The 25,779-nt window shown below is 42.6% G+C and overlaps 1 protein-coding gene across 1 annotated transcript; it reads left to right on the plus strand.

The window, feature by feature from the left end:
* Positions 1-25,661, plus strand: lmtk2 (lemur tyrosine kinase 2). Its single transcript, XM_062407190.1, has 13 exons — positions 1-564; positions 6,950-7,083; positions 7,283-7,436; positions 7,608-7,684; positions 8,239-8,357; positions 8,671-8,758; positions 14,384-14,514; positions 17,110-17,194; positions 18,474-18,595; positions 19,079-19,228; positions 19,353-22,419; positions 22,524-22,656; positions 22,745-25,661. The coding sequence occupies exons 1-13, from the start codon at positions 462-464 to the stop codon at positions 23,026-23,028; spliced, it is 4,647 nt and encodes a 1,548-aa protein (XP_062263174.1). The 5' UTR covers positions 1-461; the 3' UTR covers positions 23,029-25,661.
* Positions 25,662-25,779: the final 118 nt, after the last annotated feature.

A 25,779-nucleotide genomic window follows, 5' to 3' on the forward strand; every position in this document is an offset into this window, starting at 1 on the left:
TTGGCTGTAGCCCGTGTCGGTCATTTGATGACTTCCCGCCCCCTGTCAGTGACGTGAGTGGTGAGGAACATGGCGCTGTCGAGGAGGTTAGTCTGCTGACAGTCGGCCTGATTCATTTCCTGTAGCTGATGTCGTTTAATCCACATTAATAAAAACATATGAAATATGATATTAAGGTGAGCGCTCGCTTCGTCTCCATGGAAAACGGGACACTACATCTCCTCGCGCTGTTCGCTGTCGTCAGCTGAAAAATGTTAGCATTCCCCTGCTAGCTGGAGCTAGTTAGCCGGCTAACAGCAACTCGCAAAACAGACCGAAGATATGCTCGTTTATGTCGCCGACAATGACGTTAAACTCGTTGTAACCAATGACTGAGGCGGTTCATTTAGTAGCAAACCGGACATTATTTGTTTAGGAAGAAATCTCCGATCAGCTAACGTCTCGCTAGCTAAGCTAGGAGGATGGGGAGCCGCCATGGATACGTGTTGTTGCTCGCCAGTGGGATTCTGCTGTCGGCGGTCTGGCTGTCTGAAGGTGCTCCTCTTCGTCATCATCACAAATCAGGTGAGACAGCGGACACACAGCTGCACCCCTGTTTGCTAAGTCACAACAACTGATGCCATGTCCAGATGCTAACAGATGTGTTCCGCCAGCTAGCATCCGCTGGCTCGGGTAGCTGTTGCTAATCAGCAGCTCAAAAGCTAACAACACAACATCTTGCGTGTGTGGATATGGTTTTTCTGTGTGTGGACTGTTGCACCTACAGAGTGTTTTATTTAGTCACGTGGCTGTTATATGTTTAATCCATATAGTTGGGTCATGTTTTAAGTTTAAGTTCAAGTTACATGATGTCATTGTCACGACTCTGCTTACAGTGAGCTGTCTGGTAAACATTCCTGCAACAGTGCCCAGAAAACACTTATTAACCAATTCTAGTTCGATGTTGATGGATATTTAACTGAAATAAGTGAGGGTCTAGGCGGCTGTGAGTTACCTGAGTTAATGTAACACAGCCTGTAGGAACACAAGGTGCTGAGATGTTAACCTTTCAGTAGCGTGAGTGCATTCATTGACGTATTACCAGGTTTACAGGACAATAGAAAAGATGTTGCCACACCAGCATGGAAACGGCGTTTCTTCTTGTTTCGTATTGAGCCTTGAATTCCTTTGTGATGGTGATTATAGACTCACACTTTGACTTCATCCCATCACAAATTTGTCATGGGTGTGATCGTTTGATCATTCAAGGATGGGTCATTACTACATGGAAGAAAATCCTTTTTGTCTATCACTAGATATTTTTGTTATCAACAGTGGATAAACAGAAAATTACGTGTCAGTCTTCAACTAATTTAGGTTTTTACACATTTGTTTCCGTTCAGAGTTTTCCAGAAAAATTGGACTTAAGATCTCACACGAGTTGTGATCAATAAATTAATTGATGCATCAATGTCCAAGAATCCAGTCTGAAATAAGTCATTACTGAATCCGTAATGTAGTGGATGCCATAAATGAATTTGGAGGCAAAGGAGATTTCTGGGATTTCTTTATTTTTGCAGCCACTCTGAACAACAAGCTCCTCCACTGTAACCTGCTTCCTTGAGAGAAATGAATAGACAGAAACATGACTATATTGTAGTGGGGATCGGTAATGTGTAACATTGTGTGGCAATGTGTAATATTCCTATCTTATCAGACCCAGTCAATGATTAACAATGGGGCTGTTTGCTCTATAATAACTCTACATACAGGATGGCGTTGTCGCAATATGAGCATGATTTTTATTCTTTTGTGACATGGCAACCTGTCCTTTGCCCTGCTTCCCCAGGCCTCATCTACCAGTGTGTACCAAGTATTATTCAATTAAAAAAAAGTTTAATTTAGGTCACATATTGTGCAATAAATCACACGTATGGGATAATAACAAAAAACTTGTCGCTGTCACAGCGAATTTTTTGAGTGACATGTTCTCTGGGGATAAACGATAGAGAGCTAAGCTTGTAGTGACAGTCAGGTGATAGTGGGCTGTCTGTCCTGTCAGTCAGGGTGGACGTTGGCCTCAATTTTCTATTACACTGCTCAATGATCAGTGTGTACCACCTCAAGCAGTAAGGGATGCTGCTATAACAAACCAGTCTAGGCTATAAGTTGCTTTATAGATTGCTATATAGAACCCGTCACACTTATCCAGTTTATTTTTTCATTCAACATCTTTTACAACAAACAGGAGTTTTTGCATTGTTACAGTACTTTGCAAAAGACAGTGCATGCAGATATTGACTGTTCTTAGAAGTGTTGCCTTTTTATTGTTTTTAAAGTGGAAATATATGCAGCCGTTTAATTAAAAATGGCAGGACAGTCTTTTAGATATGGATCTGCACAAGGGCAGCTTCAAGTATTGATTGCTTCATTCAATCTATGAGTCTCTGTGCTTCATGTCTCAGCAGACAGATAAATCTTATCCAGACCCAAACATATCAGCCAGACAATGCCATCCTCCATCGAACTGATGGCACAGACATCCACTGTTGTGTACACTTGTGGAAAAAAACCTGCAGAAAGTGGGTCAGCTCCTCCTCTGCTAAATGCCTAATGAAATATTCAGTGGAACCAAAATAAGACCTGGCAGCTCCCCGTCGTATTGGTCCCAAAAACCAGTGGAGTCATTTGGATGGACCTGCCAAGTCATAATATGAACCAATGACTCATAAAAGACCCAACCGAGGAGAAGGGATCCCATCTAGAGCTGCCGTGACCGAGCTCCAGTATTTATCTGTCCAACCGCTGCTGGAGTCCTGAACTGCCTGGAACCCTGTTGATCTGCTCAAACAGGCAGAAGGTGTTTGTGTCAAAAAGCAGCCGGCAATTACAGCCAAATGTTTTTCAGGGGATTAGGGCAGAGTTAATCTTTTTATTGAAGCCAATCGTAATACTCTGATAACAATCGCTTGGGTGAAAGATGGATTGTGTTTGTGTATGATGTAAACTTAGACGTGCAACTAGGAAGCATCACATGACATTTTGGAGCTGACTGGAACAGGGCATTTAAATCCTGGTTTATCTCTTGCTTTTATGATGTTTGTGGTTGTAACTGTACAAGTCCACATGATGAAATAGAGCTGTATAATATTAGGATGGTTCTATGCCAAGATCAAGCAACATGGAATCAGTTTTTATGTTAGATTTGTGTGAATTTCTTTTAGCTTAACATTTCTTCCAGCCATTTCTTCCCCTTCGGATCCTATCACAGGTGGTCAGCGCAAGTATGTCAACGCCTGGCATTAAGCTGTGTCCTACTTGTATCTACTGTGACCACTTGTGATCAGACCTCACTTCCCTGCTCGATATGCAAATATACACATACGTCATTTATATGTCGTTTGTGTCTATGAGCGAAAGAGAGAGTTGTAGAGAGAGAGAGAGGAGTCAGGAGGGGCTGAGTATGTCAGACGACCAGGTGGTCTTTCATATGTTGCCCAGGACACTGTGTTCATGCAGCGCAGAGAATGTAACCACATGCGTCCCAGACCACCTCTGAATGTGGTCTGAGTGAGCGGATGTCAGGGAGCATTTGGGGCATGTGCAGACCTGTGCCACTTGTGATTGGATGGCTCAGGACGAATGTTACTACCAGGTCTGAACGATGTCTGTGAGGCAGCCCCATTCAGGGCTTTCCCAGTCACGCTGTGAGGCCCTGATGGTACCCATCTGGGCGTAGTTCAGTAATTGTTAATGTTAGTTTAATGTACCTGCCACAACTGTTCAGAGCTGTAAAGTGGGGAATATCCTTCAAATAGAGATTTAGACCAACGTCGAACTTCGTTTTCCTTATTTTAAGCTAAGCCTCTGCCAGTTACTGTCACGTCTAAAAAAATAGTTGAATCTCTTCTCTTCCCACAAAGCCGTGAAGGAGGTTTTAGTTTTACATTAGCCATGTATTAACATTCCTAAAGGCCTAGTTAGTTTCTCTGTTATTCATCAATAGTTATTTTTCACAGTGTCTTCTTTCCATCTAATCTAATATTTCCTGCCAGTGTGTAAGTTGTCCTCATGTTGCTATATTTTGCAACCTTCAGTAGCTTCTGTGAGACTAAGCAAGGCCCCTCCGGATCTTTTTCCTGAGCGTGGACAGAAGAGACAGAAGAGTTGTTTGTGTAATGAGTAAAAATAGCCTTGTTTCAGTCATTTCAATAATTAACAGCTTGCATAACGGTGTGTCTCTTTCCTGTGGTATCTGTTGCAGAGCATGATCTGCAATCTTAAACCTAATCTCAGGGGGTAGGTGGAACAAAATTCACTTTTTCAGGTGGACATCAGTTGTGGGGTTGTGATTCTGTATTTAATTTATATATATGACTCAGACATTTGTAAAGAGATCACATGTATATCACGAAAGAGCGGATTGAGCTTTCTATTGCTGTCAGTCATGGTTTACTGTGGCAGACAATTAATCTTAATCATGGCTGACACATTGGATCATATCTAATGTGCCCCAGGGAAGTTAATGATCGCTGCTCATCTCATCTGCTTGTGTTGTGTTCTCTGCATATCTGACCAGCAGTAAACATACCGGTGGTAAGATCCTCTTGGTTATTAGAGTACAACCTCCTGCAGGTTTATTTTGAGGGGATATTTATCAATGAAAATCTTTGGAGACAGCAGAATTTGGAGCCACTTTAATTAATCCAGGTCCAAACTTGACTTTTGGCACATAGACCAGGGTCCGACCGAAGTTGCGCCAAAATGTCGCCCTTTCAACTTGCATCATTATTAGTTTTTCAGGTATGTGAACGCTAAAATGCCAAAACAGCAGGAACACTGTTAAATAATTTCTTCTTTTTCCTGTATATATTAGCAAATTAAATTACAATTTTCGTTTTTTTTCTGCTTATTAGAGTACACAATTTATTTATCCCAAAAGATTGGCTTAAGGATAACAGAAGATCCGATACTGCTGCACTGAGAACAGATCGCATTATTAGGTTATATGAGTCAAGGTGAGATGTTTTTATATAACTGTGTTAAAGCTGACGTGGCATCATTTGGATATAGCTCTTTTTACAGCCTCCACAGAACAATGTGAGCATAGTTTGAGATTGAATTGCTCTGGAAAAACTCATGTTATTGAGAAAATTGAAAAATCACAAACCGAGAGGAAACGATGGTCTTTTTTTATTATTTTTTTTTTTTTAACATTAAGAGGCTTAAATTACATATACAGACAGTAAGTGTGGTTGTTCATTTATTCCCGAAGGACTCCGACTGTGCTGCGGTAATATCTAAAATCTTCATGTGCTGACGTGAAAACATGACGCACCAAGGAGCCGGTTGTATTCAGATGCCTTCATCCGTCGGGAATTTGTAGTTGAGCAGACGGAGACTCAGTAGGTGTTTGATTCTCCCAATCACAGACAGGATGTACCTGAGGAGCTTTGACCAGTGGGAGACAGAACAAACACAGGAGGGGGATGGGGAGGGGTGCCTCACACAAATCTTCCCTGGTCTCTCAGCACGCTCATCCACACATCATACCATGTTGGAATATGATGTAACAGGCTGAGATTGTGTTTACATTTATTACATATTGATACAATGTAAAGGAGTTGGACATGCAGTTGGATTCAGGGAGTCTCCTTACTGGGCCGAGACGTCTCACACAAGGGCATTCATGTGAAATTCAAATGCAAAATCCACAATACGAACAGAGGTGATATCCTGAATGTAAGCATGAGGGATCGACTTGATTTGTTGCTGACTGTTCACGCACTGTGATGACAGGAGTTGCAGTAGTAGAGACACTTGTCAAATGGAAAATAGGAAATGAGCAGACGACATTTGGGAGAAGAGGGAACAAGGTGGACGTGTGCGGTGAACGAGCTCGGTGACAAGCTCACACTAACGGACAACAAAAGGTCGAGCTGTCTGAACTATGAGAAACGAGGCAGGCATTCTCTTTATTATATACAGAAGATGAGCTCAAGATGAGTGTGAGAGAGAAAAATCCATTTGCAGACAAGGCTATCACCAACACTTATAAATTCTGCTGTTGTAGTAGACCTTCTTGTTATAAATAATAAAAGTGAAACACCTGATTCATTGCGGACTTATCTCACGTCAGATCACATCTGGTGTAAATATGTTTTTGCTGCCTAATGTATCTGCTGCTTGCATGCTCTGCTTCTTTCCTCTTGTAGAACATTATCTATGTTTCATACTTGAACATGCTGGAAAAAATGGTGATGCATTTTGTATGTGAAGCAGCCTCTGGAACAAAGGTGATGCACTGAACGGGAAAACACTCTCAGTAGAATGAGAAAGCTTTTGCTGGGTAAATGCGTCCTGGCATAAGTGCAGCGAACGAGTATTACAGCTGAGCAGCGCAGTGGCTGCTGTCAGCCCTGACACTTGAACTGCTGGGCCAGCAGCATCCTCCTCAGCGCAGGCCCCCACCTGCTGTCACCGCTGCTGCACCATCAGCTGCTTATCAGCCGGCAGAAACCCCCACAACCGTTTCTCTGAATGGTTGATGAGGGACGGAGGTCTGGGTTTTTGGCCTCACATTTATTGTCATGTCATGTTTGCAGAAACTGTAAAAAAAAAGCACAGTAGAGTGCATACTACAGAGGTAAAAAAAAAACACCTGCCCTATCTGGCAATGTTAAAGAAACCCACATTTAAATAGCTTCTAAAGGATTATTTTGTGTCTTGCTCAGTGTTGCAGCTTTGTGCAGGGTATTTTTGTTGTCAAGCTTAAATGTACCCCTGTTGTGGAGAATAGAGCCAGCACACCCTCACTGGGCTGTGTTACTGTCAAATACCCTTATGTTTATGCTTGAAACTTAACAACCCTGTCAGGTAGCTTCCTTTTACTCTCTTCTGAATTAATTTTCAAATGCAGCTATAAATGTGAAGGATTGAACACAGTTTGTGTCTGTTTTTCTCACTTCAGCTGTAAGCACAGGGGACACTGCTTCCACCTCGCTCTACCTGGCCTTGGTGGTATCACTGACGGCGCTTCTGGTCCTGGTGGTGCTGCTGGTAAACTGTGTGACCTGCTGCAAGGAAAGGGAGATCAACTTCAAGGTGAGAGTCTCTAAAGGCAGGTAGCCAGACAGACACAGCTCTACAGGATCCCATGTTAATACAGGGTGGGAATGGATAGTGACGGGTGGTCTGTGAATTGATGTGCTCTTAGGGAAGATATACACTTATTTTTTGTACTCGTGTATCACAGCAATTCTCTTTTGATTGCAATAATATTCTCCACCTGATTTTTGTTTAGGAATTTGAGGACAACTTTGAGGATGAGATCGACTTCACTCCACCGGCAGAGGACACGCCGTCTATGCAGTCTCCAGCCGAGGTGTACACCCTCGCTGTGTCCCCTGTGGCCCTACCTGGACCTCCACACCTCCAACCCCCTGCTCGCCTCACAGGTCCAACACATGCACACTCACTGACACTCACCTGGTATATCTCACAAGAGATATACCATGTGGAATATGCATTCATCCCTTCAAGCACCTCAACCAGACACATTTAACATGTCTCCTGATAAGACTTAAATATACAGTTTAAATTACCATTACTTTGTGTTGGTTTCACAGAGGGATCCACAAGCTTCCAGGTTGCACGTCACAATCTCAGCTACATCCAGGAGATCGGCAACGGCTGGTTTGGCCAGGTAACATTTAGTTTCCTTTTTATGAAATGAAGTGATTGAAATGTTAAACAAAAGCAAGGTTTGTTTGAATGGGGTTACTCTACGTGGCTTTTAAATTAGAGAGAGCTGCGATCCCAACAGCCTGGTTCTATTCTCTAAATCTATAATTTGAGGTTTATGCAAATATACCGCTTTTACTGCAGAGACTTCTACTATTACTACTACTACTGCTACTGCTGCTGCTGCTGCTGCTGCTACTACTACTACTAGTACTCCTCTTCCTCAGACGAGGACTTTTAATCGTAGTGATAGCTTTGTGACGCTGTTATGAACTTACTATGGGACTGTCACTGTGACGGCTTAGAACAACTATGAGTCTGGAATACATTCCAAATTTGTGATAATGACCTGCAAACAGCAGAGTTGAAGATTTGCCAAGAGTAACTAGTAAATCTACAATAGGCCTGGCAAATCATATGATTACTGAGCCATCTTGCAACTGCCAAAATGGTTGTATTATGACTGATGTTATTGGCAGGTCCATTTAGTTCTAATGTGTCTTTATATATTTACAGGTTCTACTGAGTGAAATCTACACAGATCCAGGTGGAACCAGAGTTGTGGTGAAGGAGTTAAAAGCTAATGCAAATGCCAAGGAGCAGAATGACTTCCTGCAGCAAGGAGATCCATACAGGTTTATAGATATTTTTTCTTATTGAACACTGTAACCCTGGTTGTCTGAGAACTGGGCCTAGTTAATTATATTGTATTTAATTGTCTATTGATAGTATTTACCTTATTTACTTTTGAGATATCAGTGAGGTCATAGATATGTCTGTGGTGTGACATGCTCCGAGTCAAAAATAGCTTTCATTACATCACTGTAATGTTAGCAGCTCCCTCTACCTTTCTTCTCACACACTGCATCAGACTTCTCGAAAGTCTTAAAGATCTTATTAAAATGTTTTATTGTAAAGATTTGGCTTCATCTTATTTCATCTTTACAGAGTGCTGCAGCATCCAAACATCCTCCAGTGCCTAGGCCAGTGTGTGGAGGCCATTCCCTTCCTGCTCGTCTTTGAGTACTGTGAAATGGTGAGTGACCTAATGAGGGGCCTAGATGTTATTGGTGTTAACAAATGCAAAATCACCCAGCTGTTAATTTACAGCTATGTACAAACGTCTTAGATTGTGTGAAAATTGAATAACATCGATAATTTCGTATAGATTTTCGATGTAAAATGTTTTCCTCTATTGAACACGCATTCTTTCTGCACTATTGATTGAGAGATAGTTTGTTTATTTATGCCTTTGTTAGCACTTCCCCATTTAGAAGGCTTCATTAATTGACAAATCTGACAATTGGCTCTTGTCACTCTGTCAAGCTCACAAATTCATTGGGCTTGACCTCTTCAAATACCGTCCAGCAAGCCTGCATAGCTGACCGGCCCTGTTGACTACCTGTGCTGAAAGCTCTCCGTCTCAATCCCAACTCAGCTCTTAACACATTGAACTGGTTCAGACTCCACTATGGAAGCGGTTTTATTCACTGTTTGTCTTTATCTGTCCTGGGTGGGCTGGGCTCTGACTGCAGTGAGCCCCCCCTCCCTCCTTATCAACTCCCCTCCTCCTGCTGAAGTCGCATTGCTTGTCTAAGCCTGGGACTTCTCACATTCCCACCTCGCCCAGTTAAGCAACAGGCTCCATTTACGCTCCCCTGGTGTCACTTCTACCAGTTGCTGTGTTTGTGCATTTTAATAGGCAGAACGTTGTGTATGTCAGAGACTGTCGATTTCAGTCTAAAGTAAAGGGAGCTGTTCCTGTGAGTGCCCACTGAGATGCAACGAAGCAATCTGTGTTTCCTTAAATTATACAACACTGTGTTTATTTGATTTATTTTAATAGGACACATCTTTATGATAAACAAATGCAGTACTTAAAGTTGTGTATCTTTTTGCGTCACAGGCTCTAAGTCATTACTTTAATTTAGTTGCCAGGATGGAAAACACGGCACAGGTCAAATCAGACCAGTGTGTAATCAACACAAACAGTGATCATGTTACATTTGAAGGTGAGTTTGAAGTACAGCCTCAGGAGTGGAGTCACCGTTCAGTAAACTTGAGCAGTAGTCCCAGCAAAAACGGCCTAGTTTTAGAGAACCAGTATAATAAACAGTACCATTACTTTTGCATATGCTTGAAACAATGATGAGAGCTGGTGATAGGTTTAAAAAGGAAAAGAAAAATATTCACTGTGGTTCTTCCTGGATATGTTTGTCCAATTTGATGTGTGTTTATGTCTTTGTGTTGACGACAGCGTTTCCCATTGTCATGAGTGGAATGCCTCAGCAACGCCTTCAGGGAATTTATTTGAGTTTTTGGAAAAGCCATCAATGAAAGACGAATTGATATGATTCTGGTGGTTAAGGCTCAATATCACTGCATAACCAAAACACTTTTTGTTTCCATAACTCAAAAATTCTGTCACTAATTACGACAAAATTTCATACAAACACCCTTTGGCCAGTAATTACCGGTATAACTGACTTTATATTCAGTAATTTGACTGGTTGTTGAAGGTTGGAGATTATCATTCAATTGAATAGAAAAGTACTTTACATCAAAAAACACCTAAATGTATGCAGAGCTGACCAGGAGAGCTGTCTGAAAACAAAGTATAGCTACGGTTATTCTGAACAGTAGCAAATCACACCCAAGGGTGGAGTTGATCAGGAAAAGCAGGTAATTCTTCACATGTGAATCACTAACTCGTATTACAACCTCAGAAATAACCACAGTCTATTTTCTTCAATACATAAGTTGAATCAGATGACACCTGTTATATTCTGGCAACTATAAAAGATTAATATTAGTGTCGGGGTCGGTGTCTTGGTGCACAAGATGGGCACTGGTCCACACACTAACTGCTTGATGCCAAGATACTGTGTGCCCCTTTTCATTATAACCATTAATGATCCATGAAGTTAGACTTCACAGTTGATAAGAGAGCATAACACTCGTCTTTGGGATTTAAATATGTAATGGTAAGTTAGCAGCACAGAGGCATAGATGGTTTGAATTTTTGCCATTTTCAATTTGCTTGCAGGAAAATGGAGCTGCATGTTGTTTAGGTGACACAAAATATTTAGACAAACTCCACCTCACCCTCTCATATATCCGATCTGGAAACCTGGTCCAGCAGGATCTAGTCCAACTCATCTTGCCAGACATTGCAGACTAGGTATTTGTTTGGTTGGAGTATTGTCAGCTGCCCAGGCCTGGCCGGCGTCCTGGCATTGTGGTCTTTCACTGCCAGCTCTAGTAACATCTCTGACATGAGATGGAAAGGAGTCAAGGTGAATGAATTATCACAGGCATGTGCCAGCCATTAGGAAAGAGGCCATGACGAACAGCAGGTCCCGTTTGTTGAAGGCGATAATGTGTGAGGGTACTGCAACTGAGTGAGGTCTAAACTCGTTATCTAAAGCCCAATAAAGACTTTGGAGGACTTCATCCTTACCCAATACGTGTCAACATGTCCAAGTTTCATCTGCACTGCCTGCACATAAAACTTAAATTCATGTCAAAACAAGTAGTGAGTCGGATATCTGGTTGCATTTACAGTTAAAGACGACTTGTCTGTGGCCTCTTAACTACTTCAGGCCTTGTCAATCACCCCCTAGATGTTGAAACATGTAATGTGAAACTGCAGCTGTGCTGTGGACAAGGTGAATCCCAAAAAACTAATAGACAGAGGCGTTCCTTAAGACAGCCCGGTGATTGATGGTGTTTTTTCTGTCCTGTATCACCCGTGCTGGGTAACCCTGACTCAAAGCATTTTAGACATTAAAATACATCAAGCAACTGGTACAGAGGCCACAGAATGTCACATGCTATGGTGTGAGTGACAGCTTCTAATGCATGGATCCCCAGTCTGGTGCCTGGCCAGGACCCTTCTCTGAATCAGGGTGTCGGACTCTCGTTTGGCTTTTGCAAGTCGTTGATCATCTTTATTTGTTTTGGTTGTTAAAGCATCAATCCTCAGAAGCTGATGGAAGTGCCCTTTATGTTATTGTCATGGCATTCATGATGTAAGACTTAACACACAGACCGCCCTAAAGCCCACTGGACATTGTAATACACCTTGTGGGTAAAGCTGCCCTTATGCGGTTGCTGTCCTTATTGACATCTTTAGGCTAATTGGCATTTTCAGAATTTTCTCTAGAGTCTGTAATTCACCTGGAACTAAATCAGAGTTCATTTGACAAAGACGGCTGATGGCTTCACTCTGCCTGTGTGATTGAACTGGGTTTTTGTGTCAATGTGTTGATTTTCTTATGAAATATCCTGGATTTCCCAGTTCTTTTAATGGCCCACTTGCTCATTAGTGAATTTTAAAAAAAAGTCGTAGCATAGCCTGCCTTTAATATCCACTAGCAGCTTGGGAGGGCACTTAAAATACCTTGAAAATCATTATATCTTTGACATACCTCAATCATGTGGTGGCTGAGCCACATAATGGGATCTGAGAACTTGGCACAGTCTGGTTTATTCATGTGTCAGACACAAGGCCTAATTGTTTTGGCCTTTCACCATTAATGTTGTTTCATTAGCAGCACTGGATCCTCCAACTGGAAGCCAGACCTAATCACCTGCTGTGGAGCCTTCACAAATAAAGACAGGCAGAGGGTATCACTTACCATACATTCAATTTAGCTCTTCTGTGAAACCCCCTTCTCAGAGGTCCTCCCTCTTTTTTTGCCTGTTTGGCTGAAGCGGCAATGGTCCAGCACTACGTTCCCGAATGTCTGTAACCGAGTGAGTGATAGTTTATTTTGCGATCAAGTTACACTACTGGTCAACAGAGTGCTGTGCGACCGACTGAAGTTACACCAGCGGTCGCCCTGCTGTGTTTTTAGGGTTTACCCATTGGCTGTTGCTCTTTCAAAATGAATTGGCACGGACAGTTTCTATTAACGGACCTCGCTTCAGCCATCGTTAGCTAGCCCTAATGCTAATCCCCTAGCAACAAACCTAACATCTTTTTAACATAGAAGATGTTCTCTCTCTCTATATCACAAGTGTCAGAGAGGCTGAGCAGCAGCTTGTTACCCAGATGGATGCAATGCGCCTTGTGAGGGACAGAAATTGCTCTCACACGTGGACTCTTACCCTAAACCTTTCCAGACATCACCTGCAGGACCTGTGTGAACACAAATCACCAAATCCAGACATTAAGCAGACTTTAATCCGCAAGCTCTGAGTACAAGGTCTGTGCATTGTCAGATTGAGCTGCTGAAACGGACTAAAACCCGGCAGAATGCAAATAAATGCATGATGTCATTAATGTGAATCCGAGTATATCAGTTCCACAACTCAGTTTTGACTTTGTCTTGTTGGATGCTAGCGTACATATATATTTGTGTATATGGGGTTAAATGTGGTAGAAGCACTTAAATATTGCTCTCATAAGAAGACTGATCTAAGCTGCTTTGCAGTGAGACAGCTCAGGCAGAAGTAAACTGCATGTGACTTGACATTTAGCACAAAAGGGCCTCCTATGCTCTGTGACTCCAGTGTGTGTACAGTATGTTCTTAGAAGCTAATCCCTCAGGGGAACCTAAGTTCTGCTGGTTAATCAGCCCTCTCTTTCGCTTTGACTCTGGGGTGATCATAATCTCAAAAACACACATAATTTAAATGACACATTGCTCACACACTTAAGAAAATCTAAATAAGATGATCAATAGAACGCACACTCTCAATTAGTTTCTGGTTTCGAACCAGTCAGCCAGCCGGCGGCCTTTCTGTGTGGAGTTTGCATGTTCTTCCGGTGCCTGCTTAAATTTCTTCCCACAGTCAAAGCACAAGCAGGTTGAGTCTCTAAATTGCCCCTGGTTGTGAATGAGAGTGTAAATGTTTGTCTCTTTATGTCAGCCCTGGCACCAGCTCCTCCAGTTAGCCATGATAAGAGGTTTAGCTACGGTAACGCACTGATTTATTTTGCACACACTGAAATATTAAAAGGCTCAAAGTACAGTATACTGTAATAGACAGCTCTGCTTTGCCTGTTACATGCTGACGACTGATAACCACAGGTGTCTACAGAAGTTCCCACGCAGCCCTGGGTCGGGATCCTGCACACAGCTGAGACCCTGGTTGAAATTTAGATTTACTGTCACTCAGGGCTCAGTTCAGCTACTGCGATCTCAACCTCTTGTTTCAGATTGTCTTTGTTGTATCAACTTCTCACATCACGGTGATCAGTCACATTGTTGAGACAAAACGCAATCTTTAAAATCTCTTTCTAACTGTACGTGTGTATAAGCCTGTATTCGTTCATTGTGTTGGGTTGTAACTAATGCTCCTAGTGCCTCATCCTCCTTCACTTGATCTGTTGTCCCATCCGCTCTTGAGAAACCCAACCAGATACAAGCACAGTAAATTTCACTGACGTGAGCTGGACTCTTTTATTTATAAACTCCTGTGACACAGCATAGAGATCCATTAAACTGCTTTACCCTTATTTGGTCCTCACCCATCAGCAGTGAGAAGTGCTGAGGAGACAGGAACAGGGGAGCCTACTGCCCCTGTGTGGCGGCCTCTGCACATTGCATTCTAATAAGACACCTTGTTAGATTCCCTCTGTAGCTGTAATACAATGATGGTTGACTGTTTACCTTTGATACTGATGAGCTAATGAACGTGTGTGTGTTTGCAGGGGGATTTGCGGGGCTACCTGTCTCAGCAGGACTGGATGTTCCGAAATGCCGAGTTACTGCAGCTGCAGAGGATGGCCTGTGAAATTGCTGCTGGCATCACTCACCTCCACAAACACAACTTCCTGCACAGGTAGCACTTCAGAATTGCAACACTACAGTAAACACTCAGGTTTTAATCCCACTAAGCTCAGCATTGTTTTGTTTTTTCAAAACCAAGCTGCTGTTTGGGTCAATGATTAGCCGTAAACACTAAAACACTAAGATAAGATGATGTCCTCCCCTCACAGATTCTTTACTTTATGTTTTTGTGCCTCAGTTTGATTTACTGACTGAATAAATAAATGTTGCTTACATATACGTAGATTACACATTTAGGTGTCTCATTTCCAAGGCCTTAACACGTCCCTTTTCAAAAAACTTAAATTTGAAACGTATATCAAGCTAAATTCAGCTTATTAAAATCATGTCTCTTCACATATAGTTCACTTTTATATTGTTGCCCCAAATGTTCAGATCAAAGAATACTGTTGCACCTTTTTCTCGTTATCTGATACATATGTAGTGCCTCGCAACTGACAAGAGTCATAAACCACGTAAGATACGATAGTTAAGACTTATGTCAACTGTTGGTTTTACTTGAGTGCTTACTGTCCAACCCGTCGCAGGAGTACCGGTGTTCTCCAAAAAAGGTGTGTACAGCTCAGAGGTTCCGTTTCATTTTTACCCCACCGAGTACAGGATGTCTGGCCACTAGCAGCCAGCACGGCAGAGGGGGTGTTTAAAATGTGTGGCTTGAGGGCAACACACGATGCGCAGCTCATCAGCTCTATTTTGCATGCTCAGAATAAGCTCAGAGGGCTCAAATTACACAGCTTCCATGCATTGCCACAGTGTCAGCTGTCCGCTGCCAGAAGGATATGATGATTCTGCGCTTTGCATGTAAAAGGATAGCCTCGTATTGGGCGTTGTTTTAATCCTTGTTACAACCAAGAGGCAGTTTTACAGGATTCCCTCTATTTGAACTAATTTAACTGAAACTCATTTTATCGAAAGTGATATATAATTTTGAGTTTATGGACAAATATTAAATAATACAAAATATTTCTCTGGCTCTTTTGACAAAAAAAATAAAATAAAAAAACTGTTATAGAAACTGAATTCAACACCACAGGCTGACAGAACTGACTGAGGGATGTTGATGGTACAAACACCACAGACCCTGGCACTGTGTGGGCTTATATCCAAAGCTGAAACTTCAGCGGTGGTGCTGCAGAAGAGCAAACGCACACAATGTGCCGTGTGTCCTGACTGAATGATCTCATTCACAAACCGTAGACGGAAGCAGGAACACGAATAACCTTTGTTGAGATTTATTATTTTATAATCAAAGTTTGGATAATAAGTCTCTATAAGCGTTTACATGACACATTAATGATTTGTGTTTCTAAGTAATGGATTTAAAATTCTGCCACCAGAAACTCAAAAGAATATTTTTAGTTAATGTTTTTAGTTAATTGACCACTGAGTGACATTTCCACATATCTTGTTTTCAAACAAAAGTCCAAAACCGCCAAATATTCAGTTTTGGATAGTTTTTCTGTCGATCAACTAACAAACTAGAAATTTTTAGGAGGTTGTATGTTTATTCTTTGTTGACAATCGTGCAAACATTTCAATATTTAGTCCAGTTACAGGGTGCAGTCCTTCCAAACTCAATGCAGATAAGATGATCGGCTTTCAGTTTTTGTTGAAAATGTAAACCTCATGAAAAAAATGGTCTTAAAGGTGAATATCATCAATTATTGGTAGTGTATGGCAGTTTTTTTTAACCACTGTGTCACTCAGAATCTAAAAAAATGTATGTTGTCAGTTAACAGTTTAAATAGAGTTGCACCAAACCACACGGCTGTCTTATGGTATGTGATCGCCAACTACCGCGCTACGCATTATCCTTGTAGGGTTAAGATGTTGGACCCGTTTCCCTCCTGCCGAGTTACTGTATGTTGGGCCCTCAGCCAACAGCAGGGGGACAGGAGGGTTTCAAATAAATCTCCATCTATCTGACAGCGGTTACAGCGGGTCTGACAGTAGCTTGGCCATATGCACACAAGAACATTGGTGTCAGCAGTGTTTGTTGTTAGGAGGGCAAAACGGACTTGGAACTTGTGCACAGGGAATACCTCGAGGCTAATGGGAAACCAAAGCCTGTCTCCTCATTCAGAGTGAATGCACTACCATATGTCTGCTTAATGTGCAGCGACAGCCCCATAGCCTTTTACACCCTCTCCTGGGCGACACACAAAAGGTTTAGATAGCTTGTGTTTCGCTCTAGAAAACTTGCCTGCTGCTGTATGCATAAGTCAGAAATAGCCCCTGTATGAGTGGTGTCGCAAAGTGGAGAACAGAGGTGAATAAGGTCACGTTATATATATTATATTTCCTGTAGTTGTCAAAGTTATTGAAGATCCTTGACCGTTTCCTCTGTCCTTGATTCTTGCACTGTAGCCGTAGCCTTCGAGGTTAGAGTATATGGTACATTCTTTTTCATTTTATACACACTGAACACCAGCCAAATAATGGCAGGCAAAAAATTGCAGGAACAGACACCTTCTGTCTGTTTATATTTCAATCTAGCAGTCTTCTGAATGACTTGAGTGATTTGGTAAATATTGAGCCCATAAAGAATCTAACAAACTTGTTTTGGTTTTTCGTCCATCCTCTCTAGTGATTTGGCTCTGAGGAACTGCTACCTGACGGCAGATCTTACTGTCAAAGTAGGAGACTATGGAATTGGACCCTACAGATACAAAGTAAGCTGGAACCCTTTTTCTGTTTGTGAAATTTCTGCATAGAGATTAATTCATTTCACTACTCTCTTATGAATCTGTATATTATGATTAGGTCCAGTTCACACAAACACATAAGATGGGTGTATTTCTTTAGTGTTGCCGCTAAATAATATCACAATAAAAGAAATAGACTTTTCAGTGCTGATACTTATCCCTGATTTAGAGTCATCAGAATTTGCCAATGAGATACAGATGAGCAGTGATTCTGCGAGTCTTACATCGCCGGTTGTCATTAAACATGATAAACACATTTGCATAAATAAGTGGCAGCTCAATAAATCAGGTTTCTGAAACAGTGCCTCAAACTCCTAGTGCCTGATAGATGCTAACAAACCAAAGCTGCATTAAGGCCCTCTGAGGTTAACAGCACCATCTGGAGTCTTTATAAAGTATCAAGAGATGAATCAACATACAGGGATTTGTGAGTGAGTGAGATCAGTCAGTGAAAACACTATCTGAATGATGTTAGTTTGATTTAACATTTAAAGACTGATCCAGTAATTTATAAAGAACATTGGTAAATTCATTGGAGTGTCTCGATTATCAAATTAGTTTTAAGCCTAAAAATCAACAGTTGCAGTGAAATTGAAATCCTAATATGTTAAACATGAATTCAAGATGCCCCTCTGAAGTCTGGTTATTTGTTGAGTTTAAATCCCGGCACCAGCTCCCGATGAGGTGAAAATTAATCTTGTTCTTTGTCGCAGATGTTTTGCTTTTGATCAACTGCTTATTTCACTAAAGAATACACATTGTTCTTCTCTTGTAACTTGCTGCCTGCTACATATGTCCTAAGGCAACTCTCTCTGATGCATGCATTCCACAAATACTGCTGATCTGACAGTTTGGCTGTCTGAATCTAATACTCAGAAGGTCACCCAGGGAATCTATTTCTGTAAAGAAAGGGAGAGGCGAAGTGAGAGCACACTGCCTCAATGAGAACTAATATACAGTCTGTACATTTTGATGTACATATTTTAACACTCTTTTATTGAATCATTTCTTTTTTTGACTCGAAAAATAAATGCAAGCAGAAACAACAAGTGCAGAGCACAGCTCATCCATTAACTTGCATCTAACAAGCATACATTATTAAATCTGAATAGGAATAATCATACAAATACTTACTGACTGTTCTGAATCAAAGTACAGTTTCTCCATCTTGCAATGTACTCATCCTTTGTTGTTCAGGTATTTCCAGAATCAACTGATTATTAAAATGTTGATAATGTTTTTACAGGAGGATTACATCATCACTGAGGATGATGTGTTTGCTCCGCTTCGCTGGTTGGCTCCTGAGCTGGTGGGTGAACGCCACGGGGGTGTGATCACTATAGAGCAGACCAAGCCCAGCAATGTGTGGTAGGTTCATGATCACAGCTCTACACTGACAACTGGTGACTTTTAAAAAACACTTAGTTCATCATTCAAAAGCCCTTTCTGCTCATAACACAACCAAAAGAATCCAACTAATGTCCAAAAAAAGTTAAAGGGACATTTAAAGCTGCAACACTTCTCTCCATATTGTATAGTCGTCTCAGCCCCTCACTGACTTCATGTCCAATTGCCCAAATGTCTTCAAACCATAAATCCATAATTGCGTAAATCAGTTCTGGTTCCAAAGGTCAGATTTCCTCCTGATTGAAAATATATTGTTTTAAAATTCTCCTCAACTTAAGAGAAAATCACAATTAAGTGTTTGAAATAGGCTCCGATTATACCTACTGAGCAAAACGTGTAGTTTGTTTAATACCAACTGTTGTCTTGGCTTTGTATATTCGGAACAGCACACCACTTGACCTGCAATAGTGTCCAACAGCTCATTTTGTCCTCCCCCATCTGCAGGGCCTTGGGGGTGACGTTGTGGGAGCTCTTTGAGAGCGCAACTCAGCCGTATCCACATCTGTCTGACCGCGAGGTTCTCAACCATGTGATCAAGGAGCAACAAGTCAAACTCTTCAAGCCACAGTTGGAGCTGCCCTATTCGGACAGATGGTGAGTCTGTGTGTAAAGTGTGTATTCGAATAAATTGTGTCAAAAATACTGCAGTCAAAAATGAGAAACAAGCAAGTATTTGGCCATTTGAAAAAGGACACGTCTGATTCATGTGTAATTGCAGGTTCGAGGTCCTGCAGTTCTGCTGGCTGTCCCCAGACAAGCGGGCTACAGCAGAGGAAGTGCACCGTTTGCTCATCTACCTGCGAATGCAAGGCCAGAAGGACATAGAGGAAGATTTTGATCAACGCTGGGATGCTCTCAAGCCCAACCCCTCCACACGGCAGACCACTGTCAGCCATTCCTCGTACCCTATCTTGGAGCAGTTTGCTGATGATGCCCTGCGACAAGAGATCGATGAGGTTCTGACCGTCACTGAAACTAGCAAAGGTCTCAGCTTTGAGTATGTTTGGGAGGCAGCTAAGCACGACCACTATGAAGGCAGCCATGGTCGCTCAGGCATGGACACAACATTGAACTACCACAGCATGTTCTTTCCTGCTTCCAGTGAAGATATCAAGGCCCATTTCCCTGAGCAGGAAGGCAGAGCCGTGGGTACAGAAAGTGGTAATACTCCATCAGGAATACCTGTGATTGTACCAGTGTTTGATGCCCAAAAGCCATGCAATGGAAATGAATATTACATCCAACTAGAAGAACAAGGGGAGAGCAATGTTGGGGTAGATGGGAACAGAGGACAACACATGGACTACAGTTCAGGCCGGCAAGATTTTGTTGTTCTCCAAGATGTCCGTCTGGATGAGTCCAGCACTGATGCAGACTTTTTCCACCAAAGCATTGACTCCAAGGATTCCTATTTACCAGACAGTCACATATGGTCATCCCTTGAAAATGACAGCCCATATCACACCAACATTTTTACAGAGGGAGGGTCCAAGCAAGAGGATTCCCCTTCCTGGACACAGACTTTTATGGAGCTTCCAGAGCGCAACGGGAATCCTTTCCACACGGGTTTACCTTTGGTCATTCAAGATGCAGATGAAGATAATTCCTTTGGGAGTTCTTTTTTAGAGGATCGTTCAGAAGCCACTCAGCGGGTAGATCCTGTGAAAGGGGAGCAGGAAAACACAGATATGATGGTGCTTCTGAACACTGATAAACTATCAGACAACTTTATGTTTCTCACGCAGCAGAACCTGATGAAAGATGGATCCAGTTTCTTAAGTCCACAGCAGAATTTTCTTTCACCTGGCATGTCCCACCAGCCTGAAGACGCATTCAAGATGCGTTCTTGGGACAATCTTGACACTCTAGGCAGCTTAGACACAGCAGATACTTATTCCAAACCTGCAGCAAGTAGCACATCCTCACGACAGACACTTGTAGACTCTCCCCATACAAGCTTTGGGGAGTTAAGTCAAACTTTGGTAGACATTAATACACTGGTGCCTTCCATTACAGTGGTCACAGACGATAACACAAGCAACCAGCTGCCAGTTAGAGATAGCTCTTCCACCGAAGACCTTGGTCTGCTGCAAGCCTCAGACAGAGGTGTAGACTCTGGTTTTGATTCTACCTCAGAAAGGTTTGAGGTTGTCATTAGTCCAAGTGATGCCCACACCCCTGCTTTCTCTGAAAGTGCCACTATAGACTCATGGTGCACAGATGCCAAAATTCCCAGCCTTGAAGTCGACCTCGGAACCTCAAAGGACAGTACTCCACTCGGAGGCGGTGAAATGCCTGAAAACTTGGACGTCCAAGTCTTGTCTTCAGACATTGGACACAGTGAAGACCTTACAAGCAACGATCTGTTGAGTGAACTACTCGAGGATGCAGATATAGAACTGGAAACCACTCTGTCTGACCACGAAGAATCCTTTGTGGACACTAACGGAGAACCTCTTGTGAGATCTTCTCTGTTGGTCTCTGGGCCATCGTTGGACCAGATCAGCCAGGACAGTTTACTGGATGACAGTATGTCCGCCACTCTACCAACTATAGATAATTCCGCAGAGACACCAGACTCTCTCGACTCCCTCGATATCCACCGGCTCGGGGAACAGGGGGAAGAGCTGAATGGTCAAATAGCTCAACACAAACTCCAGCCTCCACACAAAGTATCAGACAGTGGGTATGAGACTGAGAACCTGGAGTCTCCTGAATGGAACCTTCAGGCTAATGCCACCGTCGACTCCCCCGTCAAAAACGGCACGAATGTTGCCAAAGAAGAAGAGGAGACGGAAGAGTGCACTGCTGCAGCAAATCTGGTTCCACCAGAAATCATCATTTCTGAAGTAGAAGTTGCTCCAGATACTCAAAGTGAGGATGCTGCTGAGGCCCAGCAGCCGGCTCAGGTACCTCCTGCTCAGGAAGCACCCATGGGCAGTAACTACAGAGACTCTGCCTACTTCTCAGACAATGACTCAGAACCTGAGAAGAAGGCTGAAGAGTCTGGAGTTTCTGCTGAAATCCCATGGCTGAGAAACTCAATTGACGAGGGCAGCAAACCCTCTGCAGGCCCAGCACCGGAGCTTCACGGGGATAGCGATATAGTTTCTTTAGTTACTCAGCAGAAATCTTCTGGAGCTGCTGAAACACAAGCTGAGGCTGAAGAAAAACCTACTATTCACGTTTGGGGCCTGTTTTCAAGGGTGGATTCAGACATCACAGAGGAACAGGAGGGGGAGGCAGCCATCAGCCATAATGAAGATGAAAACAAATCCGACTTTATCAAGGATGCAACCACGACTCCCGATCAACCAGACCAGTCTGAAGATCCGGAAACCTCAATTCCACTTCCCTCTGCTACTCCTTCAAAGCAGGAGAACGCAGTTCACGCTAAACTAACCAGGACCTACGCCAGTGATGGTCATAAAATAAGAGAGTCGGACGTGGAGGGGCGTTACCTGGGGCGGCGGGACGGCTCGGGATTAGACGTGGAGGAGGAGGACGTGGATGCCGATGAGGAGGACGAGAACAGCGATGACTCCGACGACGACGTCCGTGCATATCGGCTGCACAGCTCCAGCTCAGAGAGCGAGGACGACACCGTGCATCCGGTGCCGCTCATTGTCTCAGACGACAGCAGAGCGAAGAACCTGAAGAGCTTGTTGAAACCCAGCGCTCTGAACGCCGAGTCCTCGTCCCCCTTGTCTTCAAGGAGCAGTGCGGATAACTCCCGACGAGCTGTGTCCTTCTTCGACGATGTCACTGTCTACCTGTTCGACCAGGTAAAGTGTTATCTGTTTAGGTTGAGGGTTGGAGTCTTGTGTTTGAATCTACTGGGACGATGTGTGCAGCCATTCTGATTAACATGTTTTGCCCTCTGATGTAGGAGACTCCCACTAAGGAACTGGCCGACCATTCTTCAGGTTTAAACAGTCAGGTGCCAGAGTTCAGCAGCCCAGTGAACACTGCCAGCTACCTAAACCGGTTCACCAACTCTGAAAGCTCCACGGATGAAGAGGGTAACACTAACACACACCAAATGGTTGCAGCTACGGGAAATGTGTCTATGCCATTACATGTTGTGACTTGTTGGTTGGTTCCCTGCAGGTGGTGGTTTTGAGTGGGACGACGACTTCTCCTCCACCAGCCCAGCCTTCCTGCCCCAGACGGATAAAGACCCGGTATCTAAGGCCATGTCTTCATCCGCGACATCTCGCTTTTCCTCTCCGCCGCTGGCAGCAGGGCGCGTGCTGGAGCCCAGCTGGAGCGGCTCCTCGAACTACTCCCGTTTCTCCATCTCACCGGCCAGCATCGCTAGCTTCTCCCTCACACATCTCACCGACTCCGACATCGAACAAGGAGGCGAGTTGAGAATTGTGTTCAAGACATAGTTTGAGATGAAAATATCTGTACCGGTCTTGTGTGTATACGGTAAATTTCAAGCTTTTGCAGGTAGCTACTTAGCTTAGCATTAGCTCAAGTCTCTGTAGGCTGCTTGGAATTCTCTCTTTAATTACAAGATAATATGATGTAACATGGTAATTATCAAGCCTTAGAGGTGAAGGTGGGTGGTTACCTTTGCAAAACAGAGCTATACAAATAACAAACCAACAGACAAATAATAAATGAATCCTCAAATGTTTTATTTTATGTTTAATATATACGCGTTTCCTTGTTCAAATAAATCAAGATATTTGATTTTTCTAATTATATAAATGTATTGTTGTTCCATCACCTTGTTGACATGACAAGATGTGTTTTTAAGATTTTAAATGTTTCATGTTCTTTAGTTCTTAAAATATTATAAAATAGTCCAGCTTGAGTGATATTCCATTGTTTTAAACTCTCTTCTTATTCTTTACTTCACCACAGGAAGCAGTGAAGATGGAGAGAAAGACGAGTGTGATAAATGACGGGACCCCTGACCGTCACACTGCCCCGACATGAACTCGAATCGCACTTTTTGGGGAATGGACAACATCTGATTGAGGACGCGAACCGTGGAGGCTTCTCTCAGGCAGAACTGTTCTTCATGGAGCCGCTCATCACAGCAAAGGCTGTGAAATGACTTTCAGCGAACACAGACGGACGAGGCCCGGTCCCAGCCTGAGTCACATCACCTCTCCAGCTACATCTGCGTGTGTGTGATTTCAGTTCAGTGCAATTACACTTTGGAATATAAAAAAAGAAAATGAAAAAAAAAGAGAGACGAGAGAAAATGACTACAAACGGGCCGAGCTTCTAAACGTTTGCTCTAAAGACTCGTCGAGCTCATTCCAAGTGTTTGGCTGCTTCTTTTTGTTGTGTGTCTAAGTGCACTCCTTCTCCAGGACTTCTGCGTCACCAAAAAAAAAGACTTTATATGTTCTCTCTTAACTGACACACCGGGCTGGCAAAGCTCTCACTACAGCCGTGCAGGAATAAGCTCTTTGATTTTTTTTTCAGCAGGTGTAAAACTGTTGATTCAAGCTGTCGGTGCACCATTGTTGATTTTGCTCCTTCATGTTGTGCGATTATTTCAGTGGTTGCCTTTTTTTATTTTCTGGAACGAGTGATTCATTTTTCGTAAACTATTTTGTTTTGTTGGGTGTAGTAACTATCTCCTAAAGGGAGAGAAACTGTGGTGTCCTTCTGTAGCAGGCTGAACGTTAGGAAGCACCATCCACACACACACACACAGGATGACTGGATAATCATCAACCCCTCATCTGCAGAGGTGACGCACTGTACGCTCCTTCATCTGTGTTTGAAAGGAGCGTTTACAGCAAGTAGTTTCATATTTTTGAGACATCTCGGTAAGAATTGTGGCCGGTATTTGACAAGAATTGTCATATTTATCCCTAACAGTGGGGAGGAAAAGCTCTAAACAAGTTATTTATGTTGCAAAGCTTCATTTGATGCTCTGAACTGTGAACTGTGCAGGAAGCTGCTCGGACGGCTGCGTCTCGACTCCTCGTCACTCGGTCTCATCAGACGACTTCACTATCACTACAGAATTTCTAATCGCACGTCATGTGAGATTGTAAAAAGACACGTTTTGAGATTTTATTTTTAAATGTCAGAATGAAGAAATGTGTTGAGCTGTTTGGTTATAGATGTGCAATGAATTCCATGTATCGGGTGAAAATTGCAAAGGAGGTCATAGGATGATCTGGTGAAACGTGGCAGCGTTTCTTAAGTAACGTGCAGGGACTTAAATTAAAGCTACATAAAAAAAAAAATAATGTCACTACTAGAACAAATAACACTGCTGCTTTTATCAGAGTTGTCTGCCTTTTTTTTTTTTAACTGTGTGTCAAATTTAATGAACCTGTTCAGATGGCATTCTCTCCCCCTCCCCCCTGTTGTCTCCGTGGCTGTGCAGGGTTGTACAGCTACAGGAAGGTTTTCTGTACAGGATTTCGTGTACAGCTATAAAATCGGTTCTTTGAAAACTGTAAGTTCTACAAATACTGTACGGTTCTCTCCTTTCTGTGACTCAACTCATGTTAGATTTCACCTGGGGAACAGCTATACTCCACCTGTAGTAGTTGGTCACCATCCCCCCCCGCCCCGTACAGAAGGCACTGTATCTTAGGCGATGTTAACCTCTGTTTAAAAACCAGCAGCCTGTGCTTCAGTTAAACTTGAACATTTATTTAAGGAAAATTATGTTTTATCTGACTACAGTATACATTTTTGCTTAATCTTGCACATTTGAAAAATGTAACTTAATGTTGAACTGTTCCGATGTGTATATAAATGTACATTTTTTTTTTGTTGTCTGTAAATGGGAAATGATGTAACTTGAGTTGTAGGTATGAGGTTTCATTTTGTAACTTAAAGCTGAGGCGACCAGAGGAACATATCACAAAGCAGTTAAATTAAGACGCGGAGAAGCGGACGTGGAATTCATTCTGTCCTTTAAACGTGTAGATTTTAAAGATATTTTTACTTCATATTGATCATGCTTAGTGTAATTGAATGAAATGTTTATAATTACACTGTTTAATATGAAAATAAATGCAAATGAACTTCTAATTTAGTTGTTGATTGATTGACTCTGTGTGTTAGCCGCACATAGTAAGTCTGTGTGAAGGACTTTGGTGGTTTTCTCAGACCAGGACTGAACCAAAGCTGCAAAACCCTGGTACATGTGACAG

This window comes from Platichthys flesus, chromosome 16, assembly GCF_949316205.1.
Source record: "Platichthys flesus chromosome 16, fPlaFle2.1, whole genome shotgun sequence".
Lineage (NCBI taxonomy): Eukaryota > Metazoa > Chordata > Actinopteri > Pleuronectiformes > Pleuronectidae > Platichthys > Platichthys flesus.

Excerpts from the sequence above, each read along its gene's own strand:
- lmtk2 (XM_062407190.1), top strand. The coding sequence starts at position 462 with ATGGGGAGCCGCCATGGATACGTGTTGTTGCTCGCCAGTGGGATTCTG. Across the intron at positions 14,515-17,109 it reads AAACACAACTTCCTGCACAG|TGATTTGGCTCTGAGGAACT; the intron begins GTAGCACTTCAG and ends CATCCTCTCTAG. Across the intron at positions 18,596-19,078 it reads ACCAAGCCCAGCAATGTGTG|GGCCTTGGGGGTGACGTTGT; the intron begins GTAGGTTCATGA and ends CCCCATCTGCAG.